Here is a 27187-nt window from a genome sequence, read left to right on the forward strand (position 1 = left end):
GGACACTAGGAGGTCTACCTGCCAGTCCAGCCCAGGCCAGGTGACTCCCAGTAAGAGTGTCCTGGTTTACCTGGGGACTTGGACCCCATCAGCTGTGAGGCAGGGCTGGGGCTTAGGACCCTGTGGCAGGAGTCTGAGCCCTACAGGGGCTCTGAGAGTCGACAGCTGTGCCTGCGTGAGTGACCCCCCAGCAGACACCCTGGACACAAGGCTCGGACGCGTGTACCCCGGGGGACTGGACTGCACTGCCTGCATCCATGCGGGAGAGAGATGTGGTCTGCATGACTCCACCAGAAGGTGGGAGGCCCCAGGAGCGCCGTTGGACACCCCGCTGGACTCCTCCCCAGGAGCCTCTTCCCAGCCCTGCAATAAGCCAGACCCTGAGTAGACACTCTGCTGAATTTTGTGAGTCCTTCAGTGATTCATGGACCCCAAAGCCAGTCATGGGACCCCCAAACCAGGTGTCAGAACTAGGGGTGGTCCCAGGGACCCCGGATGGTGGCTGGTGTCAGAACTGGGACCCCCAAACATTGTGGCTCCTGTCATGCCCAGAGCCACACCTGAGATCCCACCCCAGGGCCAGCCTCGGAGTCTACCCTGCCCTCTCCTGGCCGCCTGCCTGCCACCTAGGGCTCTCGCGTGTTGGCCAGAGAGCAGCTGCCCTTGCATCTGCCTCATTTCTCTGGCAGGCCACAGCACCTCCCTACTTGCTGCCACACATCTGTCTACCAGTTGACCACTGGTCCTCCCACTATGTGGACAGCACCCTTGGGCAGGGCCTAGTTGCCTCTGCATCCCTGGTACCTAGAGCAGGGTGCTAGCCCTCTCTGCAAACATGTCAAATGAGACAGCTAAGGAGAGATCCGGGGTGAGCAGAGTCACAATTTCTGAATCACGGGGGCATAGCCTCTGCTCTGTCCCACCTCGTGCACCTGTGCTCCCAGCCAGGCTGGCTGAGCCCACGGTGAGCCCCTGTAACAGGACGCCTGTCCCTCACACCTGCCCCCGCCCAACCCCTGACCAGGCCCACCCCTCTGGCCAACTTTTAGTGGTGCAACGTCCACATCCCTTAGGCTGGAGGGTCCTACCTTTGTACCAGCTGACGATAGGCTTGGGGGTGCCTGTCACACGGCAGGCCAGCTTCACTGTCTCACCAAGCTCTGCTGTGCAGTCCGCCAGCTCCTCCTCGAAATCTGGGGGGTCTGGACACACACACACACACACACACACACACACACACTGACTCTGAGTTCTTGGTGCATGGGTCGGCAGCAGCCCTAGGTCCTTGGTCCGTCCCTGGACTCATGAGAAGCCCCAGGGTCCAAAGCTGTGGTTGCTACGGACACCACCCCTTGTGACCACCCATCTGGGTGGCCCTCCTGACTTTAACAGTCTGGGCAACTGTCCTGTGCTGGGGGGCCCTGTGTGAACCTTGAGGCTGCCTTGCACTGAAGTCGGGTTCAGCCCAGCACCCCAACTCAGGCTGCTGAGAGGCTGAGCAAACCACACTCCAGACAGAGCCTCTCCCTCCTGCCTTGTGGGACCGGGCAGGGTGCTGAGGCTCAGGGGCGGAAGACTGGGGCCTCCAGGCCTTCCCAGCGTGGGGCACTCACGCCACACGGGCAGGGCCAGGCGCTGCTGGATGCCACAGATCTCCTTCACCCACGAGTTCTTGGTGATGACCGTGCGCGCCTGCAGCAGGTACTTGCGCACCGAGTCCTCCCGCTCATGCCAGATCTCGAAGGCACGGTCGTCACCCTCCACCTGGTCATTCAGGTCGATGCTGCTCAGCTGCGGGTCGGAGGATGCAGGCTGAGTGTCTGGAGGAACACAGGCCTCTGCGCCTGCCCCAGCCCCACACTGGGCACCCCCCCAGTCCTCCCTACCCTACCCCCCAGCCCACCTTCATCATGTTCCGGAAGACGTAGCTGAAAGTGTCGGTGCGGGAATCCCTTCTGGGCTTGCAGACCACCAGGTGGTGGCGGAACAGGAAGACGTGGCGGTGATGGCCCTTCCAGGGCATCCGCGCGCCCGGTGCCCCCTCCCATACAATGAAGTGGCCCTGCAGGAGCCCGACATCAGCCCCCAGCCCACACAGCCAGCCCAGAACCCGCCCCTAAGTTCAGCCTGGAGCCTCTGCATTCAGCCCTGAGACAACCCCCCACAGTCAGCCCAGTACATGCTCCCACAGTCAGCCCGGAGCCCCCGCACTCGGCCCCTGCTTGCGGCCCTGCCCAAACCCTCACCCGCTCCCCCGCACCCTGCATCCCGCATCTCAGCATCCCAGACCTGGCGAATGGGCTCGCCCAGTGCCTCCAGGGTGCCTGGGTAGTTCTCCATGAGCGACACGTGCAGCTGGTTCTCCGCACGCTGCGGCAGGGCGGACACCACCGCGTAGGCCTGCTCCAGAAGCGCACAGTTCTGCCCGTTCCTCGCCTTGTTGCGGATCAGCTCCTGGGGGACACAGCGTCAGGCCTCAGCCCAGTAGCCCTGCAACCAGGCCTGGGAGGGGGCTGGGCAGCACAACCCCTACCTTGAGCAGGGCCTGGTACTGCTGGACCCGCTCCACGGGCTGCTCCAGGAAGTGCTGCAGGGGCGGCGGGGGCGGCTGCGATGGGTCTGCAGCCGACAGCACCTCCTCTGTGTACTTCTGTGGGTGCCGCGGGGCGCAGTGGGGGACAGGGCAGTGTCAGCAGAGCCAGAGATGTGGGGGGCTGGGGCAGCAGGGTGCACATGGGTGCCTGCCTCCTCCCCTACTGGCCACACTCCTGCCCCACTGCACATGTACACGCACGCACCGTCCCTTCTCCCTGGCCAGCTGCACCACTGCACAACTGCACATGCACACACATGCACACGCACACGCACTGCCCCTCCTCCCCAGCCAGCCGCACCCCTGCCCCACTATGTCACCAACGGAAGGTGAGCATGGGGCTCCAGGAGCTATACTTTGCTCAGTAAGCTGTGGGGCCAGGGCTGGGGGGCACCTTGTAGAACTCCTGCACAGCTGTGCCCACCACTGCTGACTCAGCCTGCACACGGCCCACCAGGAACTCCAGGTACTTCTCAAAGGCTGCCTGGTTCTTGATGAAGCACATGGCCACGTCGTCATCTGTGTCACAGCTCTGCAGCTCCCGCTGGAAGCTACGGCAGAGAGCACAATAGTCGGGGGAGAGCGAGGTCTCAGGTCTGGGAGGAAACAGGCTCCCACCCAGGGCTGGGCTGTGTGGTTGCTTGGGACTGAATGCACTGCACTATGGGGGCCATGGGTGTGGTGGTGGGGGCGTCTGTGTGCGTGAGCATCTGTGTGAATGCATGCAGTAAAGGGTGTGTTCATGCAACCTTGCCTATGTGCTGCACGTATCATGTACATATGTGCCTATACGTGGCCACACATGGAGGTATGTGCCTGTGATGCAGGCGTGCATGTGTCCAAGTGTGCATGTCTGTCTGCACGTCTATGTGCATGCATATCTGTGTGCAGACATGTACACACATGCCCACACGTGCAGGTGTGTGCAGGTGTGTGCATGGGGATTCAGACGTGCGTATGAACAGGTGTGCATGTGTGGCTGGCATGCATGTGTTCACATCTGAGGGCCCACCTGCCCACTCACCTGCTGTGGAAGTGGCTGATGTCCTGCACGTTGCGGAAGATGACTGCTTTCTGGCTGGCCACGGCCGTGGGCACGTGCGGGCAGCGGTCCAGGTGCTGGATGTGGTGCTTCTGCAGGAACTGCAGCTTGCCCACAAAGGCCTGCTCAGAGCTCAGCAGCTCCTGGATTATAGAGCTGGGCGGGGAAAAGGGAAGAGAGAGGCAAGGGCTTGTCCCAGAGTCTGCGCAGCCCACCACCCATGGTCCGAGCAAGCCTGGCACAGTGGTGGAGGGAGGCAGCCCCACGTCTGTCCCGCCACTGCCACCACAAAGCTGCTCATGCCCCACCTGCCAGCCCCTCACCTCAGCCTCATCTTGTATTCATCTTCAGACACGGCCTCCCCTGGGAACTCAGGGGCCTCAGTGGGCCCCCACTCGGGCGACAGCTGCTGAGGAAATGGGGGACAGTGGCAGATGGCCTCAGCTCTGGCCCTGCCCTATGGGAGTTAGGCTCCTGGCCTCACAAGGATGACACTCCCAGGGTCCCCACCCAGCCATCCAGTACCTTGAGCCGCTTGTCTAGGTAGGCAGGGGACACCCAGCCTTGCCGTGAGGGGCTGGACTTGGTGGGCTTGGTGCGCACAAGCCAGCGCAGGGGGTGGGCCGAGTCCAGCACCTCCACGTACTGGCCCTCCCGCAGGGAGATGGCATCCGGCTCGGCCCCCAAGGGCAGGTAGTCAGCCGTGACCACATAGATATCGAAGATCTGGGGGCATAATGCTGAGTCAGATCTGGGTGGGAGCCACCCTGATATCCCGAGACCCCAGCAGCCCCCAAAGACCCTAGGAGAGGTGGGGGACCCGGGCAGGAGCTAGACTGGCCCCCCAAGGACTGAGCAGCCCCCAAAGACCCCAGATGGGGGAAGCCGGGCAGGAGCCAGCCTGTATTCCTGAGGTCCCAGTAGCCCCCAAAGACCCCAGAGGGGTGGGGGACCTGGGTGGGAGCCAGCCAGGCCTCCTGAGGCTACAGGGTGCCCAACATGAATTTGGGTGAGAAGCCATCCTGAGACTTCATACGGTTTCAGTACAGGCTCAGCAATCTCTGCTGATGGAAATCCCGTCGCGGGGTGGGAGAGGGGATGGCCACCGACATGTGTGGCCCCCATCCCACCAGTGCCCCACCCACCCCTGCCAGTCAGAGCACCTCGCCTCGGGAGTCCCCGTCCTCCGACTCTGAGGACGACTCCTGGACACTGGAGGAGGGGCGGGAACGGCCGTGCCGGGGGGATGCGGATGGTGTCTTGGATTCCTCATCACTGTCCCCTCCAGGCACCTGCAGCTTGGCTGGGGGACACAGGGTACATGATCTCCAAGAAGGGCCTGCACCCCTGTCCCCTCCCCACTGGTGCCCAGGGCACATGAACAAGGCATAGCCCAATCCCGGAGCATGGCCAGCAGTACCCTCACCCTGCGTGATCTTGGCCGACACGATCTCAGTGATCTGGGACGTGAGCTTCTGCAGGAACTCTTCTGTGCCCACCTCAGCCAGGGACAGGTGGCCATGGGCTTCCACCACCGTGGGCTCTGCTAGGAGCCAGAACCCAGCTCAGCCAGTCATGTGCCTCGCAGACATGCCCAGGCACCCCCTCCAGGCCCTGTCCCAGGCTCTGGCATCCCCAGTGCCAAGGATGGCACAGACTTGAGACCATTACTGCCGGAAGCTTGGGAGGGTTGGGTTAAGGGCTCATGAGGGCTGCCTGGGTGAGTGGGGGTCAGCCAAAAAGTGACCCCAAAGGTGGGCAACCAGCACGCAGAGTCATGACCCTCCCTTCCCGCCCATGGTGCAGACTCATGACTTCCACTGAAGTCACAAATCCCCCAGGGTGGGGGAGGCCCTGTGGGGTGGTGGGAGGGGAATAGAAGGACCCTCCTGGGGGGTGGGGGAGAATCCAGGACTGAAGAGGTCTCCATGGTGGCAGCCCAGCACCTGCCCGCCCCTTCCCTTGCCCGGCCCTCACCCAGCCCTCAGTGGCCACCACCTGCGCCCAGGCCCAGTGGCCACAGCTCTGAGCTCTAAGCCCAGGGCCGTCAGGGTCCCCAGATCCACAAGGCTCAGAATCAGGCCCCATGGAGGGCAAGCAGTCATTTCTGGGCCTCTAGAGCTGGGACTGCACCCTCCATGCCTCCATGCACTAGGGGCATGTCAGCCCCCACCCTGCTCCCAACCATCCTGTACCTGTCCTCTGCCCGACGATATCAGCAGCAAACCCCGCGGTCTCGGTCATCTGTGCAGACACGGCTTGGGCCCTAAAGGAAGCAGTGTCCTGAGAGATTGCCTTCACCGGAGCCCTCCTCTTACAGGGGGACACTGAGGCTCAGAGAGGGCTGCAGTCCAGACAGGATGCCCTGTCCAGGGCCAGTGCTGCTGCTGGCCTGCTCCCCCACACTCACCCCTGCAGGAAGGTGGAGATGAGGGCCTCCTTCACTCCAGCGTGCTCCTCCGCGGCACCCGCCTCCTTGGGCACTATCAGGAGAACAGAGTGAGCCCCCAGGATGACGGCCCACAGCCCTGAGCCAGTGCTGGTTGGGACCCATCCAGCACGTCCCAGCCCAAGGGAGCCCCCAGATGGACATGCTCAGGGTGGCCGGGGGCCTTGGGAGGGCTTCAGCCCGCTGAGCAGAGCCTGCAGGACACTGCTTGGCAGCTGGCCCAGAGGCTGTGTTTGGGGTCTCCCCAGCTCCGGGTTGGGGGGGGTGGTTGCTGGGCCAGTGACCCCCATCGACTCACAGCCGGAGATGTGCAGACTGGCGGAGCAGAGGGCCTGGCCCGCGGCATTGGTGGCAATGCAGGTGTAGGTGCCCTGGTGCTGTCTGCCCACGTCCAGCAGGACCAGACTGTGCTGCTGGGCCGAGCTGGCCACCGTGTAGCCCGGTGAGTCCCTGCCGATCCACAGCACGCCCCGCTCTGCCTCTTCCCGCAGCCAATGCACCGTGGGGGCAGGAGAGCCTGGGGGACAGGCAAGAGCCCATGGGGAAGGGGTTCCCGGAGCTGGGGGGGCACCTCAGATCTGCCTGGGGGACTTTGAGTAGAGGCAGGAGGGGCCTGCTCTGGTCTTCCCAGGTGGGGGTCCTGGGTGGGAGCAGGGAGGGGCCTGCTCTGAGCCTTCCTGGGTGGGGGTCCTCCATGGAGGCATGGTGGGGTCTGCTCTGAGCTCCCTGGGTGGGGGTCCTGGGTGGGGGTAGGGAGCTAGGAGAGCGTTACCTTCCACCTTCACTGAGAAGGTGATGCTGGAACCTTTCTTTACTTTCTTGGAGGTGAATCTTTCCAGGAACCGGGGTGGCACCAGCTGTTGGCCCACATCTGGAGATTTGGCAAACACCGGTGATGACCACATGTCGAGCCCCATCCCTGCTGGGGAGCATGGCCTCTAGGGGCCCCTGCTCCAGCCCCAGCCCCAGGTCCCAGCCTCATCCTGCCTGGATCCTGGGTCTCTGCAGCCTGCCCCCAACCCTGCTCCATCTGCAAGGTGGTATCCCTCATGCCCTTGGGCCAACCCACCTACCCACCCTCTGCCCACCCATGGGCTCACCCAATGCAGGCTTCTCTTCGGGATCTTTGGGGCCTGAAAGAGGCGAGAAACAGAGATCAGGCCTATAGCCCAGGGGGCCTATGTCCCCAGGGGGCCTGTCTCTTCAGGGCCCATCCATGCACCTGTGGGGATCGGGGTCCCCATTCCTAGCCACACCTTCCCTGAGACTCAGGCCATGCAGGGAGCACACCCTGAGGCTCTAGTGGTCCAGTGTGTGGCCTCCCACCCCACGGCCCCAGGAGTGTGGGGGTCGCTATGCAGTGGACACAAGGTCGCACTGAAGGTCAGAGGGGAGTCTGGGCAGAGCTGGGTCCCACAGACACTGCTGGCTCAGGTGTGACGTGGAGGCACCTGGAGGTGCTCAGGGCTTTGGAAACAAGGACGTGCAGACTTCTCCTCCCACGGGAACTGCTGGCCTCTTCCTCTGCACTGTCCATGGTATCCCCACACTTGCCTGGGTCTGTGTCATGGACCCCGTGCCCCCCACCATGCTGGCGCCCATGGACCGAGGAGGCCTAAGTGTGGACACCCCGTCCCAGGGACCCACCTCGGACCAGCAGCCGTGCAGATGAGTAGGCCGCGCCCACATTGTTGCTGATGTAGGCTGAGTACTGGCCAGCATCCTCACGGGTGACCGACACGACCTCCAGGGTGTGAAGCATCTTCCTGTCCGCCATGTGGATGTGCTCAGAAGCCGTCAGGAGCTGCCCGTCTTTGAACCAGTACAGTCGGGGTGCTGGGTAGCCTGTAGCCACGGGGGAGTGGTCAACATCGGTCTCAACCCCAGGGGCACCTGTAATGGCCCAGCCTGCACCTGCCAGCGGTCTGTCTACCTCACCTTTCACCTTGAGCTGAAACTTGGCCAGGCGTGTGCCGGGGGCCACCTGGAGGTCTTTCAGCTCCTCCACCACCTGGGGCAGCTGGCCCTCCTCTGAGGTTGATTCCATGCCCTCTTGCTCCCGGCTGACAGGGAGAACAGAGAAGGTGGGGTGAGGTGGATCGGGGAGGGTTCCAGCATCTGGGGTGGTATCAGGGGCAGTGAAGTGGACCAAGGAGGGGTCCAGAGCCTGGGGGTGTGTCAGGGGCAGTGAGGTGGACCGGGGAGGGGCCCAGCATCTGGAGGGGGGTATGTCAGGGGCATGAGGTGGACTGGGGAAGGGTCCAGCATCTGGGGGGGATATCAGGGGAAGTGAGGTGGATGAGGGAAGGGTCCAGCATCTGGGGTGTCAGGGGCAGTGGGCGACTTCAGAGTGTCCCTTGTGTGCTGGACAGACACTGCCGGGGCCTGGTGGAAAGCTCTAGTATTCAGACTCTGTCGGTCCCAGACCGCATTGCCACACACTGGGTCTGCCCGCCTGTGCACGGCCCTCTACCTGGACAGGTAGCCCTGGGCGCTGAAGTAGGAGGAGGTCTCCGTGGCATCAGCAGCAGTTTCATAGTCTGTGCTGGTCACTAGGAAAGGAAGAGTGGCTGCCGTGAGGCTTGTGCCCCACTCGCATGGGCACAGCTACACCCTGGGGGCCAGCTACCCAGATCCTTCCCCCAGACCCATCTGTGGAAATCCCAACCCCAACATATGGCTGTCAGGAGTGGAGCCTTTGGGAGGTAATCAGGGTTAAAGGGGCTCCTGCGGGGAAGCTCCCAGGACCAGAAGTGTGCCCTGAGGAGGGGCGTCCCCAGGTGAGGACCCTGTGGGAAGACCACATCTGTCACCAGAAGATGGTCTCCCTGGCACCCTGAGCCCAGACGCAGGCCTCCAGTGCGGCCTCCAGTGCCCTGAGTAGATGATGTTCCAGCCACCTGCTCCGTGGTCCTGTTAAAGCTCCCTGGACCCTAATACCCTCCCCCATCCATGTCCTGCCCCTGCATACAGTACAACGTTTGTGACAGTGAAATTTTTAGCAAGAAGCGTGGCCCAGGTTCCCAGCACAGAGCCCCTAAAACCTTTGGAGTTCCCAGTGCTGAGAGCCACAAAGGCATCTTTTGGAAGTGACTTTGGAAAGTCCCTCAGGGTGGAGGATGGTAGCCAGGGGACACAACCTGGACCCGAGGGTAGGAAGAGTCATTCCACCCCCTTACCTAGGGGGCGGGGAGAGAGATGGAGGCGGGATCCATCACCCCCCACTAACGGCCCAGGACTGAATCCATCGGGCCCATGGAACAAAGCCCCCACAAACCCCACAAGGCAGGGCTTGGGGAGCTTCTGGAGACCACATCAGATGTAGGGAGAGGGACACACTGGAGGGACACACAAGCCCCACACCCCTGCCCCAAGCATGTCCTCCATCGGCTACTTCTGAGTCATGTCTTGTCACAATAAAGGGGTTAATGGAGGAAGGAGAGTGTTTCCCTGAGCTCTGTGAGCCGCTCCGCACGTGCGTGGAACCTGTCGAGGGACCGTGGGGACCTCGGGTCTGTCACGGGGGTTGGTGGGCCCCGGACTTGCAGTGTGGTGGTGTGTGGGCCTGAAGCGTGACTGTGTAGGGGATGAGGCGGTCTCCCTCTGCGTGGGTATATTGCTGATTGCGGGGGAATGATGATTCTGCAGGAGGGCTTGACGGGGACTCTGACTGGGTGTGATGCTGACTCCAGCAGGGTGGTTTGTGACGGGGACTCTGTGGGGGGTGGTGGTGACGCTGACTCCAAGGGGAGTGTGATGCTGACTCCATGGGGGCATGACCCTGACTCCCTGGGGGTGTGACACTGACTCCATGGGGTGTGGGGTATGATGCTGGCTCCGTGTGGGTCTGATGCTGACTCCCCATAGATGGGGTCAGAGCTGAGTTCATTGAAGGACCCCCGCTGGCCTCAGAGAATTTCTTGTTGATTCCTTACAGATTGGAAACAATGATGAGCCCTGTGATTGCCCCAGCTTCCCGCCTTAAGTTTCCAAGTCCAGGAGGGGAAACTGAGGCAGAGCCAGGCATGCTGTCCTGGATGGTGAATGCTGCTGGGGTCCACAGGACAGAAGCCAGAGAAGAGAGCAGGCAGAGCACTGACTAGCACGTGCACGTGGAGGGACAAGCCATCTGAAGGGGCCATCGAAACAGTGCGGGGATTCTGCGTTTCCAGTCAGACTGCGGACTTCTACCATCTGTGGCATCAGGTCCTCAGGAAGGCCCTCCCCTCAGCAGAGGGAGGGGGTCAGCCCTAGATGGAGCCCCGCCTGCTCTCCATCCAAGAGGAAGACCTCAAGAAGATCGGAAATACAAAGTATCCAGCCCTGCCCCAACGTGGCCCATCAGAGACACAGGGAGGCAGGAAAACATCCCCCAGTGGGTCACAACCAAGACTGGAAGATGCACATGGAACTGGCAGAGGAGGACATCAAAGCGGGGAAGAGAACTGCATGAACAGAGACCCCCCAGCATGCGAAAGAAGACTTCAGGAGCCCTCGTAGGACAAACGATCCACTGACGGGACTGACGGCAGGTTAGCAATGCCCGGAGGACAGCAGAGTTGAGGGGACGATGGTACAAACAGCGTGAAATGGAATGCAGACACAAGGGCGGCCGGTGAGAAGGGCTGGCCCATGGTCACGCCACTGCACACCACCTCACGTGCCTGCAACTGGAGTCCCCCGATGGCGGTGGGGGGAGGGAAGACGCTTGAGGAAGTGACGGCCAAAACCACAGGCACACCTGACGACAACCAGAAACCCCAAATCCCGAGAAGCTCCATGAATGGCAAGCACAGGGAAACACACAGAAGAGTGCACCCAAGAACGGCACCATCCGATGACTCAAAACCAACGAGAAGAAGGAAATGCTAAAAAAAAAAAAAAAATACCCAGAGATCATCTTTGAGAAAACAGACACACTAATCCTCGAAGTCTTATAAAGACACATGGGACCCAGACGCTCCGACCAGTCGAAACAGGGGTGAAGCTAAAGGACTCACATGTCTAGATTTCCAAAGGGACTACGAAGCTGCAGCAGTCAACACAGCGTGGTGTTGCCAGGACAAGAGATGCACGGATACACAGGACGGAGTTAGGACCCCAGTCATAAACCCATACATGTCAAGGGAGTCAGCTTTTGACAGGAGTTACACAAAAATTTCATAGAGGAAAATAGTCCCTTCTGTGACCGATGCTGGAACAATGGCATTTCCCTGAGACAAGAATGAACCGGGCCTTTACCTTGCACCATACACCCAAACTAAACCTACATATAAGAGTCAAAACTATCAAACTCTTAGGGAAAAAGGGTTGTAGATCTTTATACCGTTGGATTAAGCGACAGTCTTATAGACGTGACAATAAAAGTACAAACAGCTGAAGGAGAAGTACTGGGCTTCATCATGATTAGTAAGTCCTTGTGCATCCAAAAACACCATCAAAAAAGTGGAAGGAAAATCCTCAGAATGGAAAAAAATATTCGAAAGCCACATATCTGATAAGGGCATAGTGCCCAGGATATATGAAGAACTCTGACTACTCAAAATCAAAGCCCAACTTGAAAATGGGCACGAGATCTGAGGAGACATGTCTCCAAAGAACAGACAAAAATGCCCAATAAGCACATGAGAAGACAGGCAGCACTGTCCGTGAGGAGGGACAGGCTCAGTGCTTGGGGCAGCCACTGCTGGAGAGATGAATAACAACAGGTGCTGCTGGGGCGGGGCGGGGGGAGGGGGAGGAGCCCCCACTACTGGGGGCATGCTCAGTGAAGCTTGCCAGTTCCTGCAAAGGTAGCCTCAGTGTGATCATATGGCCAAGCAATTCCACTCCTACCTGTGTGCCCACAAGCTGGACACAGGTCCCCAAATACTAAGGCTTGTACACAGATAGACAAGGCAGCATTACGGAGAAGAGCCATGCTGACCAGCGTGTTGCATCGGAATCGTGTGGATAAGCAGTCCATGTGCACAGAGTGATTTTCCACCCCAGAAACAGGTGAAGCTTACCGTGTGGATGCTCCCGAACACACTCGGTGACGGAAACCGGACACAAGAGACCACGTAGCATAGGATTCCATTCATGTGAAATGTCTGGAATGGGCAAAGCCCCAAGGATGGTAGGCAGTTCAGGGGTCTCTGGGGCCGGGGAAGGCGGCATGGGGTGACAGCTAACTGACACAGGGTTTCTCCCTGGGATCCCGGGAATGTTCTGGCACCAGATGGCAGCGAAGCTTGCACTACAGAACGAACATACTAACATCCCCTGAATGGTACTTTCTTAGCACATTTTATGGGAAGCAAGTATCTGAAATGTTTAAATACCAAGAGAAAAGGCAAGTTTTGCACAGAGAAAGATACGAATGACTTCCTATTTCTCAGTGGAAACCGTCTAAGCAAGTAGACGGCAAGCAGCACATTTAAGGTATGAGAAGAAAAAAAAAAATCATCCTAGCGAAAATAGCTTTCCAAACCACAGGAGAAATACAGACATTGTTTCAGACATACAAAAGCTGGAAGAATTCTAGCATTCCCAGATTATGTTAAAAAAGTTGGAAGACATCCTTCAGGCATAAGGACAGCAATGCTGGAACCCTAGATCGCCACTGCAGGATGAAATGCTCCTACTTTGGTAAACATAAAAAGTTTCCTCTCGTTCCCAGCGGCTGGCTTCTGTGGGGCTCTGCTGCTGATGCCTGGCCACGTCTGTGGCCCTGTGTCCTGCTCGCGTCCGCCTTTTTTTTTTTTTTTAACACTGTTCACCATTGAGCAATGTTGTTGTTTTCAGATCAAGTTCTTTCCTAGATAATGTGACTGGCAGATGCCTTCTCCCAGCCCGCAGTCCCCCAACGTGGGGTCTTTCTCAGAGCAGAACTTTGTAACTTTGACCGATTTTCCCTTTTGTGGGCGTTGCTTCAGTTGTCAGATGTAAGTAGTCTTTTCCTGGCCACAGCTCCTAAAGATCTCCTCCGATCTCTTTCCTGAAAGTCCCATAGTTTTGTATTTTCTATTTACATCTGTAATCCCTGTGAAGCTCATCTTTCTATGAGGCCGAGGTCTAATTTTTTGGCGGATAAACCCCCGAATGAATCCCTCCAGCGCTACTTGAGATTCTATCCCCGAATCTGACATCCTACCCTTCCTCCACTGAAATGCTCTTGCGCTTTTCTCAAAAACAAGGTGGGCACACTCATCCTGAGCCTACCAGGAGTCACCGGGTTAGAATAAAACACACCTCCTGTCCCATGGTCCCTCGGGGGAACTTGGGGGACTTGGGAACCATGTGCTTGGCACCAAGGATGACCAAATCCATATTGCTTATTGTACCACAGCAAACACGTGCTGGGGGCCCCTGTGACCTGTCCAGACACCCCCCAAGGAGGGAAGACCCCGACCCCCAGCCTGGCCCCAGGACATGGAGCTTCCCAGTCCCCTCTGACCTGAAACCAGTGTTCTCCGGGTCCTCCTGCGGCCCAGCACCGCCCCCTCCCCCCGCTCCCACAGTGGCCGGGTCAACCCCGCCTCCCGCACTCACGGTCCACGCGGAGCTCGGCCTTGGTGGAAGACACACCCACGCTGTTCTCAGCCATGCAGCGGTATACGCCCATGTCTGCAGGCACTACAGCTGTGATGATGAGCTGGTGGCCGCCCTGCCGGTCTTCGCTGATCATATAGTGGTCGTCCTCCTCCAGCGTCCGGCCGTCCTTGAACCAGCACACAGTGGGCACGGGCTGGCCGGTCACGACGCAGTCGAAGCTCACGGGGTACCCGTCCAGCACCTCCTGGTTCTGCAGTTCCGTCAGGAACACCGGGGCTGCGAGGGGCAGGTAGAGCTGGCAGTGAGTGGGCCCCTGCTTCTCCTCCAGCCACCCCAGCAGCCGGTGGCCCAGCGTGCATCTCTTGCAGGCCCTGCCAGCTTCACCCCATTCTCTGGGAGGGTCCTTGACCTCCCAGCCTGGGTCTCAAGCCATCGAGAGGCAGGGGATAAGAGACGGGAAACGGAGAGTCAGGGGAGGGGATGGAGACAAATGCTGCGTGGGATGAGGGTCCAGGGCTGCAAGCATGAGACGGTTTCCAGACCTGACGCCAGGGGCTATGAGTCACACCTCACTGTTGTTCCTAAGGACATGCAAGCCAACAGTGGAACAGCTTTAAAATTAACTTCAGTTGCCAGAGCAGGCGAAGGGGGCCGTGGAACTCCACCTTTTATAGCCATCTATCCCAAACCCTCGTGGAGCAAGAAACGCAAACCCTAGAAGCCTAGAAGCCTTGTGAAGCCTAGATCCGCTTCACAAAAGGGGACACTGAGGCCCGGAGGAGCTAGCTGGGATGGACAGTGAACTGTGCTACCCCTGAATTCAGGCTCTTTCAGCCCTGTGGGCTGCATCTGCAGCGAGCGGCCAGAGACGGGAGCGCAGCCAGCTCCCCAAGTCTGCAGCCGCTGGGATCCTTCTCCTCCACCGCCCCACCCAGGCAGCAGGCAGCGGGCAGCAGGCAGTGGGCAGCAGGCAGACTCACCGGCCTCCTCCGCAGTCAGTGGGCAAGGCGCCATCGCCTGCGTTGCAGCCGGGGGTGGAGCCAGCCTGCTGATGCGCATCTCTACGCCCCTGGGCCCCTGCTCCGACAGGCAGATGTCCACTGAGATGCCCATGGTGCCGAACATCTCCCGGAAGCAGGTAGCCGCACGGTGGGCCTCGTCCAGCGACTCGAAGCGGATGTGGACAAAGTGCTGGTCTTCGCGGTACATCTGCCGGTCTGCAGGCTCCTCGGGCTCTGCGGATCCCTCATCCGCACTGAGGAAGATCTCTTCATCTGAGACCTCAGCCGGGCTCTTGGTGCGGAAGAGCCGGTGCAGCCGTCGGGCTGCCCGGCGGAAGGCGTCGTCCAGCTCACCCCCCGAGGAGCTCTCTGCCTCGCTCTCAGTCCCGCTGACCACCACACAAGCGCTGTGGGCCACGCGGCCAAACTTGCTGCTCACCTGACAGGTGTAGCAGCCGGCGTCTGCCAGGCCCAGGCCCGTGACCAGCAGGGAGCAGGTGCCATCACTAAGCTGGTCGATGTGGTGGTGCCGACCGTCCGCTAGCTCCATGCCATCCTTCAGCCAGCGGGCACGCACATCCGCCTTGCTGGACACCACACACTCCAGACGCAGGACATCCCCCACCTGTGCCTCAGTGTCCCTGAACGTGCGGGAGAACACAGGTCCCTCCTGCTGCTTCATCTCCTTGCGGACCTTGTAGCCCTTGAAGGCAGCCTGGATCTTCACGGCTGCTTTGTCCATGGATGGGTCACTCAGGTCCTCAGCACTCAGGTCTCCCGGTGGTGGGTGAGTGGCTGTTGGCTGGTCCTGATGCTTCTGTGGCTTCCCAGGTAGGACTGTGGGGACCCCAGCCTGTGCACACAGGGAAGGTGGGGAAACTGAGGCCCGTGACAGGGAAAGGATGGCACAGGGACAGCTGGGGCAGGACTGGAAGCAAAGTCCAGGGCTCCCGTCCCTGCTCCATGTATGTGTACATCACGCCACTCCGCTTCCTGCCCTCCTGCAGCTGCTTAACCTACGGGTGCCTAGTGACTCCTATGGCCTTCGAGATGGAGGCCCGCCCCCTGAAACCACTTTAAGTGGTCACCCGAACAGAGACTGACAGGTTGTGAGACAGAAAGACTAGTTTCAGCTCTAAACAGCCAGGTGGATGGTGGATGGGTGGACGGGTGGACAGGTGGAAGGGTGTGTAGATGGGAAGGTGGGGGATGGATGCGTGAGCGGTTCTGATGGATGGGTGGGGGATGGGTGAGTGGGGGATGGGTGGGTTGACGGTAGATAATTGGTGAAGACCTGAGCCATCCAGGCCTCTCCTTGCAGGTCACACTGGACACTCACCTTGCTGACCAGTGGTGAGGTGCTGGGCCTCCCAGCCTTCTTGAGATAGGTAACCAGGGAAGGAGTGCCTGCCCGGGACTCATCATCAGAGCTGGTATGTGAGAGGTCAGCCTCGCCAGTTCGTGCCAGCTCGTCTGCTGTGGAGTAGTCCTCTGAGAGGTCAGGGGCTGCTTCCTCTGCCTCCTGTCGCAGATGCTGCAGGCGACCATCCTCCTCAGGCAGTTCACTGATGGAGTCTAGCGTGGGCTCACGGCTCATGCGGCGCTTCCGGGCCAGGGCCTCCCACAGCAGGTGCAGGTCGCCCTCCTGGGCTGCCTCAGGGGGGAGGCTGGGCTGTGCAGGGGTCTCATCCCCAGATCCGGGGGTCAGCACCACTGAGAAGGACAGGAGACTGGTCAGCAGGTGGGGGGATGACAACCCTTTACCCCAGGCTGGCCTAGGCTGTGACTGTGGTTCTCCTCAGTAGACCAGAGAGTTCTGAAGGCCCAATCTTTACAAGGTTTTGAGGTTCTGAACTGCCCTGTTGGTCTCAGCGTCCTTATGAGGCCAGACCTCAACCTGCATCAGGGCCCTACAGAAGAGGAGTGAGCCCAAGGACAGGACCAGAGTCAGGAAAAGTGCAGATGCCTCAGAGTGTGAGGGGTTCAGAGCCCTGGGGGAGGGGGGAAACGGGGCTGGAGGGGGGAAGTGATGGGGAAGGAGTCAGAGCACAGGGAGGGAGTCAGAGTGGGGGGGTTAGTGCACAGGGGGAGGGGGCCAGAGTTGGTGTGGGGTGCTCAGAGTGCACAGAGAAGGGGGTCCATGGGGAACCTGGTGGTGGTAGGGGTCTTGCAGTGGCTCAGAGCACAGGGCATCGGGGGTCAAGCACAGAGGAAGGGGATCAGAATGGGGATGCTCATAGTGAGGTCTCAGAGCACAGGCGGTAGGAGAACTTTTAGTGTGGGGGCATGGGTTCAGGGGGGAGTGATTCAGTGGGGGATTCAGCATGGCAGTGCTTAGAGCACAGAATGGGGGACTCAGAAGGAAGGGGGAAGGGAGGTTCAGAGGACAGAGGCAGAAGAGCTCAAGAGACCAGCAGCGGGTAGGAAGGCATGTGTTGGCCAGTGTCCTGCTCAGGTATCAGTGTGACCTGAGCTGCCATCTTGTGAAGAAGCTGAGCGACGAGACTATGCATTTCCCCACCTGTCCTCGGTATTCTTTGGTGTGAGGCAGGCTCGTCAAGAGGAACCCCTGCCCTTCCACCCCCAACCAGAGCTGACGAAGAAGAGGGGCTGGCTCACTCCCACACCCCAGGGCTCTCACGCCTTGACTGGGTCCCGAGGACGCACCCTGGAAAGTGGCAGCTGCAGGGGAGGTGGGGTCCTGGGTGCGGCAGCAGCGGTACTCGCCCTGGTCCTCCGCCGAGAATCCCCGGATGACCAGCGTCTGCTGCTGACCGCGGCAGAGAACTTGGAAGCGCCCGCTGGGCTGGATGAGCTCCGTCCCCTTCAGCCAGACGACCTCACCCGCCTCAGTGACCTCGCACTCCAAACACACGTCCTTGCCGGCAACCACCTGCCGGCTCTCAGGAGAGGGGTGCGTGGGAGCTGGGGGCGCAGGAGCGGGGCACGTGGGAGCCCTCAGCACGGGAGCTGGCGGCGCAGGTTCAGGCTCCTGGGGCTCTGCGGGAAACAATGCCACTTCAACAAAGGCTTGCCCCGGGCCCTGCAGCTTGGGGAGACCTCGACCACTCCAGCGGACCTGACCCTCCCCAACCGTGGGGAGTGCAGCGACTCACCCAGTCTCACTGTCTGCGGCAGGTGCACGGGCTCCCCAGCCCCTGCTGGGCCCACAGCAGCCACTCGGAAGCGGTAGGTCTCCCCAGGAGCCAGGTCATCCACCACGCACTCAGGCCCAGGCACCAGTTCATGGCACAGGCGCCACTCGCCCGTGGCGGCCGCCTTCATCTCCACACGATAGCCACAGAGACCGCCGCCACCGTCGCTTGCGGGTGCCACCCATGACAGCGTCACAGAGCGGCTGCTCCTAGCCACCACCTCGGCGTCCTCTGGGGGATCCGGGATGCCTGCAGGGAGTGAGGGCTGGTCCATGGAGGCTCCTGGTTGGCTCCCGCGCATGCCCAACAGGCCTGATTTGGGTCTGATCCTGGCATGTGCAGCGGGCGCGCCTCTGTGCTCAAAGGCCAAGACTGTCTGCGGGAGCCAAGGGACACTGCGTGCCCTGAGCCAACCAGGATGGGGGCCATGGAGAGGCCCCCGGCAGCTTCCAGGACTGGAGCAGTAGAGCCCTCCCCATGACCTGAACCAGGCGACCTGAGCCACCCACCCAGCACCGTGAGCCGTGCAGAGGCCACGGCATCGCGGGCAGCAAAGGTGACTTCGCCAGCATGGTGCATCTGGGCACTGCGCAGCAACAAGGCATGGTGGCTGCCATCCGCGGTGACCATCCAGTCAGGGTCGTCGGGCTGCACAGCAGTCCCATTGATGTACCAGGTCGCCTCGCCCACCGGCACCGCCTCGCTGAGCATGCAGCTGAAGCGGGCTTGCACCCCGGCTCGCACCGTGGCATCTTGCGGCGGCTCCAGTACGTCCAGGCGCCAGCCTGTGGGTGGGGGCGGTGTGGGTAAGCCAAGGGTGCAGGGGTGGCCTGGGGGAACCCTTGGTAAACCTGCATGCTACCGGGTTCCTACAGCTCCGCCGCCTCCCCCTGGCCGAGAAGAAGACCCAGCCTAGGCAGGAGGAGCCTCAGAGACCAGACTCCAGCCCTGCAGGTCCGTGGCACGGGGGTCCCATGGGGGGGCTGGTCTCAGAGACCTGGTCCCAGCCCTGCATGTCAGCGGCTCCAGTCCTGTGGGAGGGGGTCTCAGAGACCAGACCCCAGCCCTGCACATCCATGGCTCAGGGTCCTGGGCATGGGAGGGGGGTCTCAGAAACCTGGTCCCAGCCCCATACACTCCTGGCATGGGGTCCTGTTGGGGGGCGGGTCTTGGAATCCTGGCCTCATCCCGTGGCCCCATCCCACCCCCCATCAGGCCCGAGGCTTTGCCCCTGCCTCTGCCCTTCCGCACCCCTGACCTCTGACCGTGAGGAACGCAGACGTCACCACATCCCCCGCCAGAAAGGTGACCCGGCAGCTATCCTGCGGACGCAGGTTCTTGAGCAGCAGCAGGTGACGCAGTCCATTGTCAAAGTAGACCACCTCTGCGTTCTCCGACGTGTGCACGGGCTCATCGTCCAGCAGCCAGCTGTGGGCAGCCACCTCGGGGCGCGACAGCTGGCACTCGAACAGCGCCTCGCCACCTTCCAGCGCGTCCACGTTCTCCAGGCCACGCAGCACTGTGTTCTTGGCTGCGGGGAAGGGGGCAGCTCAGGGCTCCCAGAGCGATCCTAAGGGAGGGTCTGCCCCCATTACAAAGGGCCCCAGGACTGAATAGGAAACAGCGAGTGGAGGGCAGCATATGGTGTCCAGGTGGTGCCCCGCCCACTCCCACACCCTAAGGGCTCTGCTGGCCCCGCCCACTCCCACACCTTAGGGGCTCTGGTGGCCAGGGGGAGGGGGTCTCCACACCAGACTGGTGAGATGGCTCAGAGGTGTTTCCAAGGCACAGCCAGGCTCAAACCCCCGCCCCACCCACACCCCACTGCAGAAGGGGGGCTCTGAAAATGCTCCCCTTTCTCCCTGTCCCCAGCCATGCTGAGCTGCTCCCCTCACACACACACACCCGAGACGCACCTCTGCCCTAATCCCCTACCCCTCTCTAGTCCTCTTGTGCACAAAGGACACCAGTCTTGATAACTGGACACGTGGTTTTTGTGTAAGCTGTAAGCTCAGGCTGGGCATGCCTGGCCCCAACTCCAGCTCAGGGCCTGGCTGCCCTCTGCCCTGGCTTGCCACCTGCCACGGCCCATTCCCACAACATACCACCTGCTGGGCAGTGATGCCAGTAGGAACAGTCTTAGTGGGCTTCCAGGAGGAGGAGGAACCTCAGATTGGGCATGCCTGAGCCAGGCAAGAGGACTGACAAGAGGGATGGGAAGGAAGAAGGGACTCATGAGGGGCAGCAGGGACCTGGATGCCAGGTGCCAGGTGGGGTCCTGGGAGTGGGGTGCATGTCAGGCCAGACAGGAGTGCCAGGCGACCCAGAGCTGGCCTGGATGCCGGGAAGGCTGTGACCGTGACCCACAGGACCTCAAATGCTGACCTAAGGGAAGGGGGCAGGGCAGCCAGGCGCACGGCCCCAGCGGCTCTCTCGAATGAAACCTGTTCCCAGCCCTTGTGCTCAATCCCAACTTGTCCACTGAGTCCACCCTGCAGGCAAGGGTGCCTGCTCTGGACAAGGAGCCCCAGGGAGAGAAAGGGGCAGAACAGAGCACCAGAGAACCAGTCTATGTCCCTCTTATGGCCACCTTCCTGGCCCTGGGCTGCTGGCACCACAGACCTGACATCCCCACATCCTGGCCCCTTCCCTCCCTGCATCAGCATCAGTGGCACCAACAGGGGTTATGTCTATGTCTGTACTGGGCTCAGATGGCCAGGCGGGGGCTGCTCTTAACCATTGCAGGGGAGCAGGGCCACACCTGCCATCACTGCTGGCCCTCAGCATCCGTAGTTCCCATCCCAGATGTACCTGCTGCTTTCCCTTGATAAAATAACAGACTTCAAAGCAACAGTGAGCCCCTGTGCCCTCGCCTGCCCTCTCCTGCTTCTTGGGGCTCTCTTGTCCGCACCCCCTGCCCAGATGCCCTCATGCCTCAGGTCCATCCCCGCCTCCCTCAGGCCTGGGCTCCCCTGGGGCCCCTCCCCATAGCTGCTGGCGGCCATCTCCCTTTCCTACAGCCCCCACAGGGATGGCCCCCTGAACAGGGGGATTGCTGTCTATTCTGAGCCTTGCTCCCAGCAACCAAAAACAAAGCATTTTAAAAACTAGGTTCTGTCGAGAGTGAAGGGGGGGGGGTGCCCCATCCGGCAGGTGGTCCCTGACCACTGCCTCCAGCCTGCAGCTCACTCATCCCCAGGAGGGGTTCAGATTTTCCCAAAGGGGAAGTGTCAGCAACCAAGAGATGTCCCCCTGACAGGGGCTGCCATCCGCACCCCACTCCTTGCTCCCAGAGTGTGTTCATGCTGCACTGCAGTGGGGACACAGGCTGGGGCACCCTTGGGGGGCCAGCCTGGATGGGAGAACAACTAAGACCCCAGGCTCAAGGAGCGCAGCCCAGCACCACATCCTGTCCCAACAGGCCGCTCTGGGAAAGGTGGGCCCCTGCCTGCTGGACCCTGTCTTTCCGGCACAGTCACACGGCCTCGGCTGTCACCGCCTGCCTGGGCTGTCAACACTGGCCTTGGCAGCACTTGGGATGGTCCCAGCCATGCCAGAGCCGTGCAAGGCCTCACCTTGCACGTGGAGCAGGGCTGCCACGCGGGTGCCCGCAGCCTCACAAGAATAGATGCCACTGTCGCAAGGCAAGGCTGGCCTGAAGGACAGCCTGGCCACGGTCCAGTCCTGCTCTATGAAGACACGGCGCCCGTCAGCGCACACCTCCTGTTCGTCCATCTTCCACGTGGCCTGCACGGGCCGCGAGTACTGGCAGAGGAGCTCTGCCGAGCCGCCCTCCTCCACCACCAGGTCCTGCATGGCACTGACCACCTCCACCGTGGGATCTGTCGGCCGACACCCCGGGCACGCGTCAGCCAGAGCGGCCCGGCCGCACCCTACCCGCCCTGTGCTCTCAGCAGCTCAAGCAAGCATGAAGCTGTGGCAGGAGGGGCCCCGTCCCGGCAGCCTGAGCCTCACCCCTGCCCACCACCATCCCCTGGCGGCTCCCCTAGGCCCCTCCTCATCCCTCTCATCCCCAAAGCACTACCTCCCTCCCCACCCCCGGCCCAGGCCATACTCTCCTCAGCAGGGACACGACACCTGTTCTCAAAGCCCCCAGGCTCTGCTCGGGGTCTGTGAACTCTGCTGGTCACACACAACACCCCCAGCCCACCTCGTCCCTGCTCCAGGGGCCTCGCTAACCTCCTTGGGGTCCCCATCCTCTCTTAGCCTGCTGAAATCCTACTCAACAAATGGGTCACCCCAGGGCGAGGGTGCATGTCCATGTGCAGTCTGCCTTGGTCCTGGGGTAAGAGTGCCAGGCAAAGGCTTGCTGAGTGGTTAGATGCATGGGACCAGCTGGGAAGGACAGCACGGGAGAACCTCTCAGCTGTCCCAGGAGTTCCTGACACCCCCACAGCTGTCCCTCCCAGAGAGCCCACAGCAAGGGAGGCAGCAGCTAGCAGGGAAGGTGCGGCTCTGCCCAGGACTGGGAAGGGGGCTCTCCCCTCCCGACTGCCCTCGTGGGCTCCTCCTCTTCCCAGGCAGGAAGAAGTGTCTGGGCCCCACGGGTGGCTGAGGAGGGGCATGCCTTACAGCTTCACCACTCCCCAGCCCCACCTTCTCTCCTACAAGTCAAGAAAGCAGACCTCCCGCTGCGCCTGCCCTGTCCACGTCCTGGGGCCAGCCCCAGACCTGCCGCCCAGGGAGCCCGCAGCAAGCATGCCAGGTCAGCGGGTGCAGAAGCGCCAGCTCAGGGCAAGGTCCCATCGGCCAATACCTTTGACCAACAGCTTGGCCGTGGAGACCAGGGGCCCTGCACGGTAGGTGATGGTGCCTGAGTCGGCAACCCCCAGGCCCGAGAGCGTGAGGGAGTGGAAGGTCCCATCACGCACGGAGATGGCGCTCTGGGGGCTGTCCTGCAGTAGGGTGCCATCCAGCCACCAGCGGGCCTCCGGCCCACCGGCGCTGGACACCTCACAGGAGAACGTGGCCACCTCCCCCGCAAAGACGTCCACATTCTGCAAGCCACGTACCAGGCATGGGGCCGCCTCTGCGCGAGAGGGCAAAAGGAGGAAGGCTGGGCATTCTGGGTCTGTGGCACCAGCCTGGGGTCTGAGTCTACAGATCCACCCCGGCCAGCTGGCCCGCCTTGCTTGCAGAATGAGACCCAGAGACCATGCACGGCAAGCCCATGGAGGACAGGTTCAGCCCCCCCTTGCAACTGACACCCCCACTGGCACACAGCCACTTTCACCAAAGGAGGCTGTTGACCTGCCTCCATGCCCTTTTCAGAAGGCACAGCGCACATACCCTAAGCCCCCAAACTGGGGTCTTTGTGGGGTGGAGTGTGGAATGAGGAGAAGCTGTGGGGCCTACTGCTCTGGTGTGGTGTGGGATCTCCCTTGGGACATAAGCTTTCCATCCCTGGAGAGACGGAAGCAGGTATCTCTCCTATTCCCACAGTTCCATCTATGCAGATGTGCCCTAAGGTCCCTCTAGCCCTCAGATTCCCAGGCCCTAATGCTGCATGGCAACTGTTCCCCTGCCCTGTCACACAGTGGGGCCTGAAACCAGGGCCTTCCCAGATGCAGATGATGCCTGCTCTGTACCCCTGTACCCACCATGGCTGACCCCTCCCGCAAAAGGCCCTCCATACCCTTCCTGAGGCTGCGCCATTGATGCCCTAGCCCCCACCTGCCCTTCCCCTCTCTCCCAAAAGTGCACACCTGACTCCATCCCCACGCTACCCCATCAGTTCCCCATTCCCGTCTCCAGCAGAGTTCCCAAGTTCATCCACATGCCACCTGTCGGGACACTCATTCACACATCCCCATGCTTATGGCCCTCCCCACAAGGCCAGGATACTCCAGCTGGGGTCACCAGCCAAGACTGGCCAAGGCACAGCCCTCAGTAAAGTCTGCAAGGCCCAACCCAGTCCCATGCTGCCCCCTCACAGATGCCCAACCTGATGAACATATGACAGCCTTCCTGGACCCACTCTGCACAAGACAACCAGGATACTACCCCTCTCCCATCACTCAGCTTGAGGGCACTGCTCTCTGGAGCCTTTCCCAGCCCCATAGTTCACAGAGCTGTCTGTCCGCCCTCTGAAGATCTGGTGGAGAGATCAGGGGACCTCAGATTCAGGACTCATTCTGTCTCTGTGTCCAACTCCCACAGCAGACTGAGGACTCACTGGGACAGAGCTGCATCCTTCCCCTCTCTAAGTGATGGTGAGGTAGATGGTGGATAGATGTACAGACGCACAGATGGATGGTGGGTGAACAGATGGACGGATGGTGGATAGATGAGCAGATGGATGGTCAGATGGTGGATGGATGGATGAACAGGTAGATAAGTGGACAGACAGAAAAACGGGGTAAATGGACAAGTGGATGGATCTGTAGATGAATGATGGATAGTGGGTGCGTGGTTAGATGCATGGGACCAGCTTGAAAACCGGGAGTAGGACAGCACAGGAAAAACCACTCAGAGTCAGACACTCAGAGATGACCAGCCCTGGGGACAAAGTATAACCCAAGGTAAAGTCTTCATATACTGTCTACAGGTCTGGAACCTTATATACTCTTGTCTACACCTACATGCATCATAGCTGCCCTGTTGCATCAGCACTTGGAAATCTGTTGGATGCACAGCTGTGTATCAGTGTAGAAATGAGCACATGGACTGGTATCACAACAGTCATTGTATGGAGGGTGGAAATCCCAAAGGCCCTGCCTCCACCGCAGGGCCCAGGCCCACAGCAGCCAGCCTCCCCACCTTCCTCCTGTGGACAGCACTCATCCCATAGTGGGATCCCAAAAACACAAGAATGTCTCAAGCTGACATGCACTGGTCCATCTCGTTGGGCTTCTGGTCTGTGGCTTTAACCACGAAGGGGTGGAAAATGGGTTACCCCAAGGCAAGTTCACCTCTGGAAGGCTTGGGTTTCTGGTCACACCACCTCCAAACAGCTCCCTGAGTAGGGAAATACAGACACCCACAGGCAAGGGGCTGCTTAGTGGAGGGGGCTGCCCACCTGTGACCTTTAACTGGGCCTCCGAGCTACATGAGCCCACTTGGAAGCTGATGGTTCCAGCATCCTCTAGGGTCACCTGAAGGAGAGAGGGGGTCTCAGCCTGGCAGCCCTGCTCCCACCATCTCCACAGGCCCCCAACCCTGTGTTGGGACCTTCCCTCACCCACACCCCTGGGAGCACCATGGCTGGGGACAGGTCCCAGAAAACCCACCTTGTGCAGGGTGAGGCGATGGAGCGTGCCATCTTCTACAGTGATGTCATTCATCTCATTGGCCTGCAGCGGTACCCCTCCCAGGGCCCAGCGGGCCTCCTGGCCAGAGGCTCTGGACAGCTGGCACCTGAAATGGGCGTCCTGGCCCTCGCTGAGCTGCAGGTCCTGCAGGGGCTCCAGAATGGTCACCTCAGGGACTGCACAGTGGGAGACAGTGTCGGCCTCCCAGTCAGCAGTGCCTCTCAGTCCCCAGGGTCTGCCGCAGCACCCCACCCCAACTCCTGAAGACAGGCACGTGAGGCACCACTCCATCCCAGAATCACCCAGCACAAGGCCAGCTCCCCACCGGTTCCCCACCCACAAAGGCAGGGATCCAGGGACCTGTGTCTGGGCCACAGAGGGCCCGAAACCCCCAGCCCAGAGTGTGCAGCAAGCCTGCCGGGCCCCACTACCTCGAACAGTGAGCTGGGCAGAGGACGTGTGGACGCCCACGTGGAAAGAGATGGTGCCTGCATCCTCGGGGGTCACGCCCGTCAGCCGGAGAGTGTGGGTGCGGCCTCCCCGCACAGACACTTCCGTCACCTCATTGTTCTGCAGCGGCAGGCCCTGGAGACGCCACTCCACATTGGTGACTCCATCCCGTGACACCTCACAAGTGAACTCCACGTCCCCATCCACCTGCACCTCGGCATCCTCCAGCCCCCGCACAATGGTCACCTCCGGCTCTGGGGGGTAGGTCACAGGTCCCTTTACCAGCCAGGCCAGAACACCTGAGCCAACCTCCCAGTCCTCCTCCTCCAGGGAAACCTTCCTGAACACCCTCACGCTCTTCTCGTCCCAGACCCTTTGTGCCCCACACACTTGTTACCATGACACTCGACTCCTAGACGGGGCTGGGGGTGCCTGTTTGGAAGGAACATGGGCACTTGTGGTGTGCTGGGCTCCACCCACCCTGTGGCCAGCCCTGCCTCGGCCAGGACAGCAGGAAGGCAAGCCCTTTTAAAACAGGTGGGGCTCCATGAGGATGACCAGGCCAGGCTGCCCGCCTGTGGGCTTGGAATGCAAGGCAGTTTCTGGGGCAGGGGGGCAGGGGGGCATGCGGTAGTGATTCCCACTATGAATACTCCTCTCTAGGAGCACCTAAACCAGAGGGAAGTGGAAAGGAGGAGAGCCATTAACCCCAGGGCCCTTAGAACAATACCCAGACAAGGGCCTGGCCTTAATGGGAGCTGGACCAGGCCAAGTGCACCCCCAGAGCAGCCACAGGAGGAGAGGGGGTGGCAGGGAGGGCTCACCTCTGACCCTGACAGAGGCCACAGTTTTCTGGCCGCCAGCCACACAGACATACTCGCCCGTGTCCTTGGCCTCCAGCCCGTGGATCAGCAGCTCACATGTGGTCCCCAGGCGCCTTATCTCATATTTGGGGCCCCCGTGCAGCTCCACACCCTCCTTGAGCCACTGCACAGGGACACCGGTCTCTGTCCCACTCAGCTCACAGCGCAGCCAGGCCACACTGCCGGCCTCCTGCTCCGTGCTCTGCAGCTCCTCCTGGAATATAGGCCTAGGGGCTGGGGGGCCAGGGAGGGGCGCTTAGGGCTGCCCAGCAAGGCACCCCCCCCGGCACCCTTTCGGGGACTGAGGGCCCCGAAGAGGGCAAGGAGCTGCTGGGCAGCTCACCTCGGATGGAGAGGCTAGCAGTGCTCTGCGAGTCGCCCGCGTTGCAGGTGTAGTGGCCGGAGTCCTCAGGCTCCGCGCCCCGCACCAGCAGCTCAGCAGTCCTGCCCTCCTGCACCATCTGGTATTTGGCGCACGGGAAGAGCTGCAGGGACCCTTTGCGCCACTCCACGCTGGCGCCCTCTCGGCTCAGCTCGCAGTGCAGGCGCGCTGTGGCGCCCTCGTCCACCTCCTGGGCCTGCAACTCCCGCAGGAACCGCACAGGTGCAGCTGTGGGAACTCAGAGAGCGTGAGGGCAGGCGCCGGGCCAGGAGCTCAGGGGGCTACCGCGGGAGCGCAGGGGGTGTTGCTGTGGGGAGGGGAGAGAGTGGGGGCGGGGCCCAGGGTGCCTGCGGGGCTGCAGGTAAGAACAGCCAGGGAGCAGGAATAAATAGAGAAGGCACCACAGGCACTCCGCTGAGGTTTCTGGGGAGATGAGACTAACCGC

The 27187-nt window shown here is 61.0% G+C and overlaps 1 protein-coding gene across 24 annotated transcripts in view; it reads right to left on the minus strand.

The window, feature by feature from the left end:
* The window catches only part of OBSCN (obscurin, cytoskeletal calmodulin and titin-interacting RhoGEF), a 142710-nt gene that overhangs the window by 27811 nt on the left and 87712 nt on the right, over positions 1–27187 (minus strand). For 20 of the 24 annotated variants that reach the window (XM_082723998.1, XM_082724001.1, XM_082723979.1 and 17 more), the window contains 31 exons: positions 26704–26970; positions 26322–26594; positions 25479–25751; positions 25027–25223; positions 24816–24891; positions 19035–19307; positions 18286–18561; positions 17738–18025; positions 17289–17621; positions 15961–16334; positions 14601–15474; positions 13618–13896; positions 8558–8636; positions 8023–8147; positions 7732–7929; positions 7185–7217; positions 6857–6955; positions 6383–6601; positions 6046–6118; positions 5831–5901; positions 5056–5181; positions 4799–4938; positions 4161–4361; positions 3959–4041; positions 3618–3791; positions 2988–3144; positions 2534–2650; positions 2290–2454; positions 1904–2062; positions 1614–1791; positions 1089–1202 (listed from right to left, as the gene is read on the minus strand). In XM_082723998.1, the coding sequence (XP_082580124.1) occupies positions 1089–1202; positions 1614–1791; positions 1904–2062; positions 2290–2454; positions 2534–2650; positions 2988–3144; positions 3618–3791; positions 3959–4041; positions 4161–4361; positions 4799–4938; positions 5056–5181; positions 5831–5901; positions 6046–6118; positions 6383–6601; positions 6857–6955; positions 7185–7217; positions 7732–7929; positions 8023–8147; positions 8558–8636; positions 13618–13896; positions 14601–15474; positions 15961–16334; positions 17289–17621; positions 17738–18025; positions 18286–18561; positions 19035–19307; positions 24816–24891; positions 25027–25223; positions 25479–25751; positions 26322–26594; positions 26704–26970 (6294 nt within the window). The remainder of the gene's footprint in view (positions 1–1088; positions 1203–1613; positions 1792–1903; positions 2063–2289; positions 2455–2533; positions 2651–2987; positions 3145–3617; positions 3792–3958; positions 4042–4160; positions 4362–4798; positions 4939–5055; positions 5182–5830; positions 5902–6045; positions 6119–6382; positions 6602–6856; positions 6956–7184; positions 7218–7731; positions 7930–8022; positions 8148–8557; positions 8637–13617; positions 13897–14600; positions 15475–15960; positions 16335–17288; positions 17622–17737; positions 18026–18285; positions 18562–19034; positions 19308–24815; positions 24892–25026; positions 25224–25478; positions 25752–26321; positions 26595–26703; positions 26971–27187) is intronic. The other 4 variants (XM_082723996.1, XM_082723995.1, XM_082723990.1 and 1 more) reach the window with 3 other exon arrangements.

This window comes from Mustela nivalis (genome assembly GCF_964662115.1).
Source record: "Mustela nivalis genome assembly, chromosome: 3".
In the NCBI taxonomy this organism is placed as follows: domain Eukaryota; kingdom Metazoa; phylum Chordata; class Mammalia; order Carnivora; family Mustelidae; genus Mustela; species Mustela nivalis.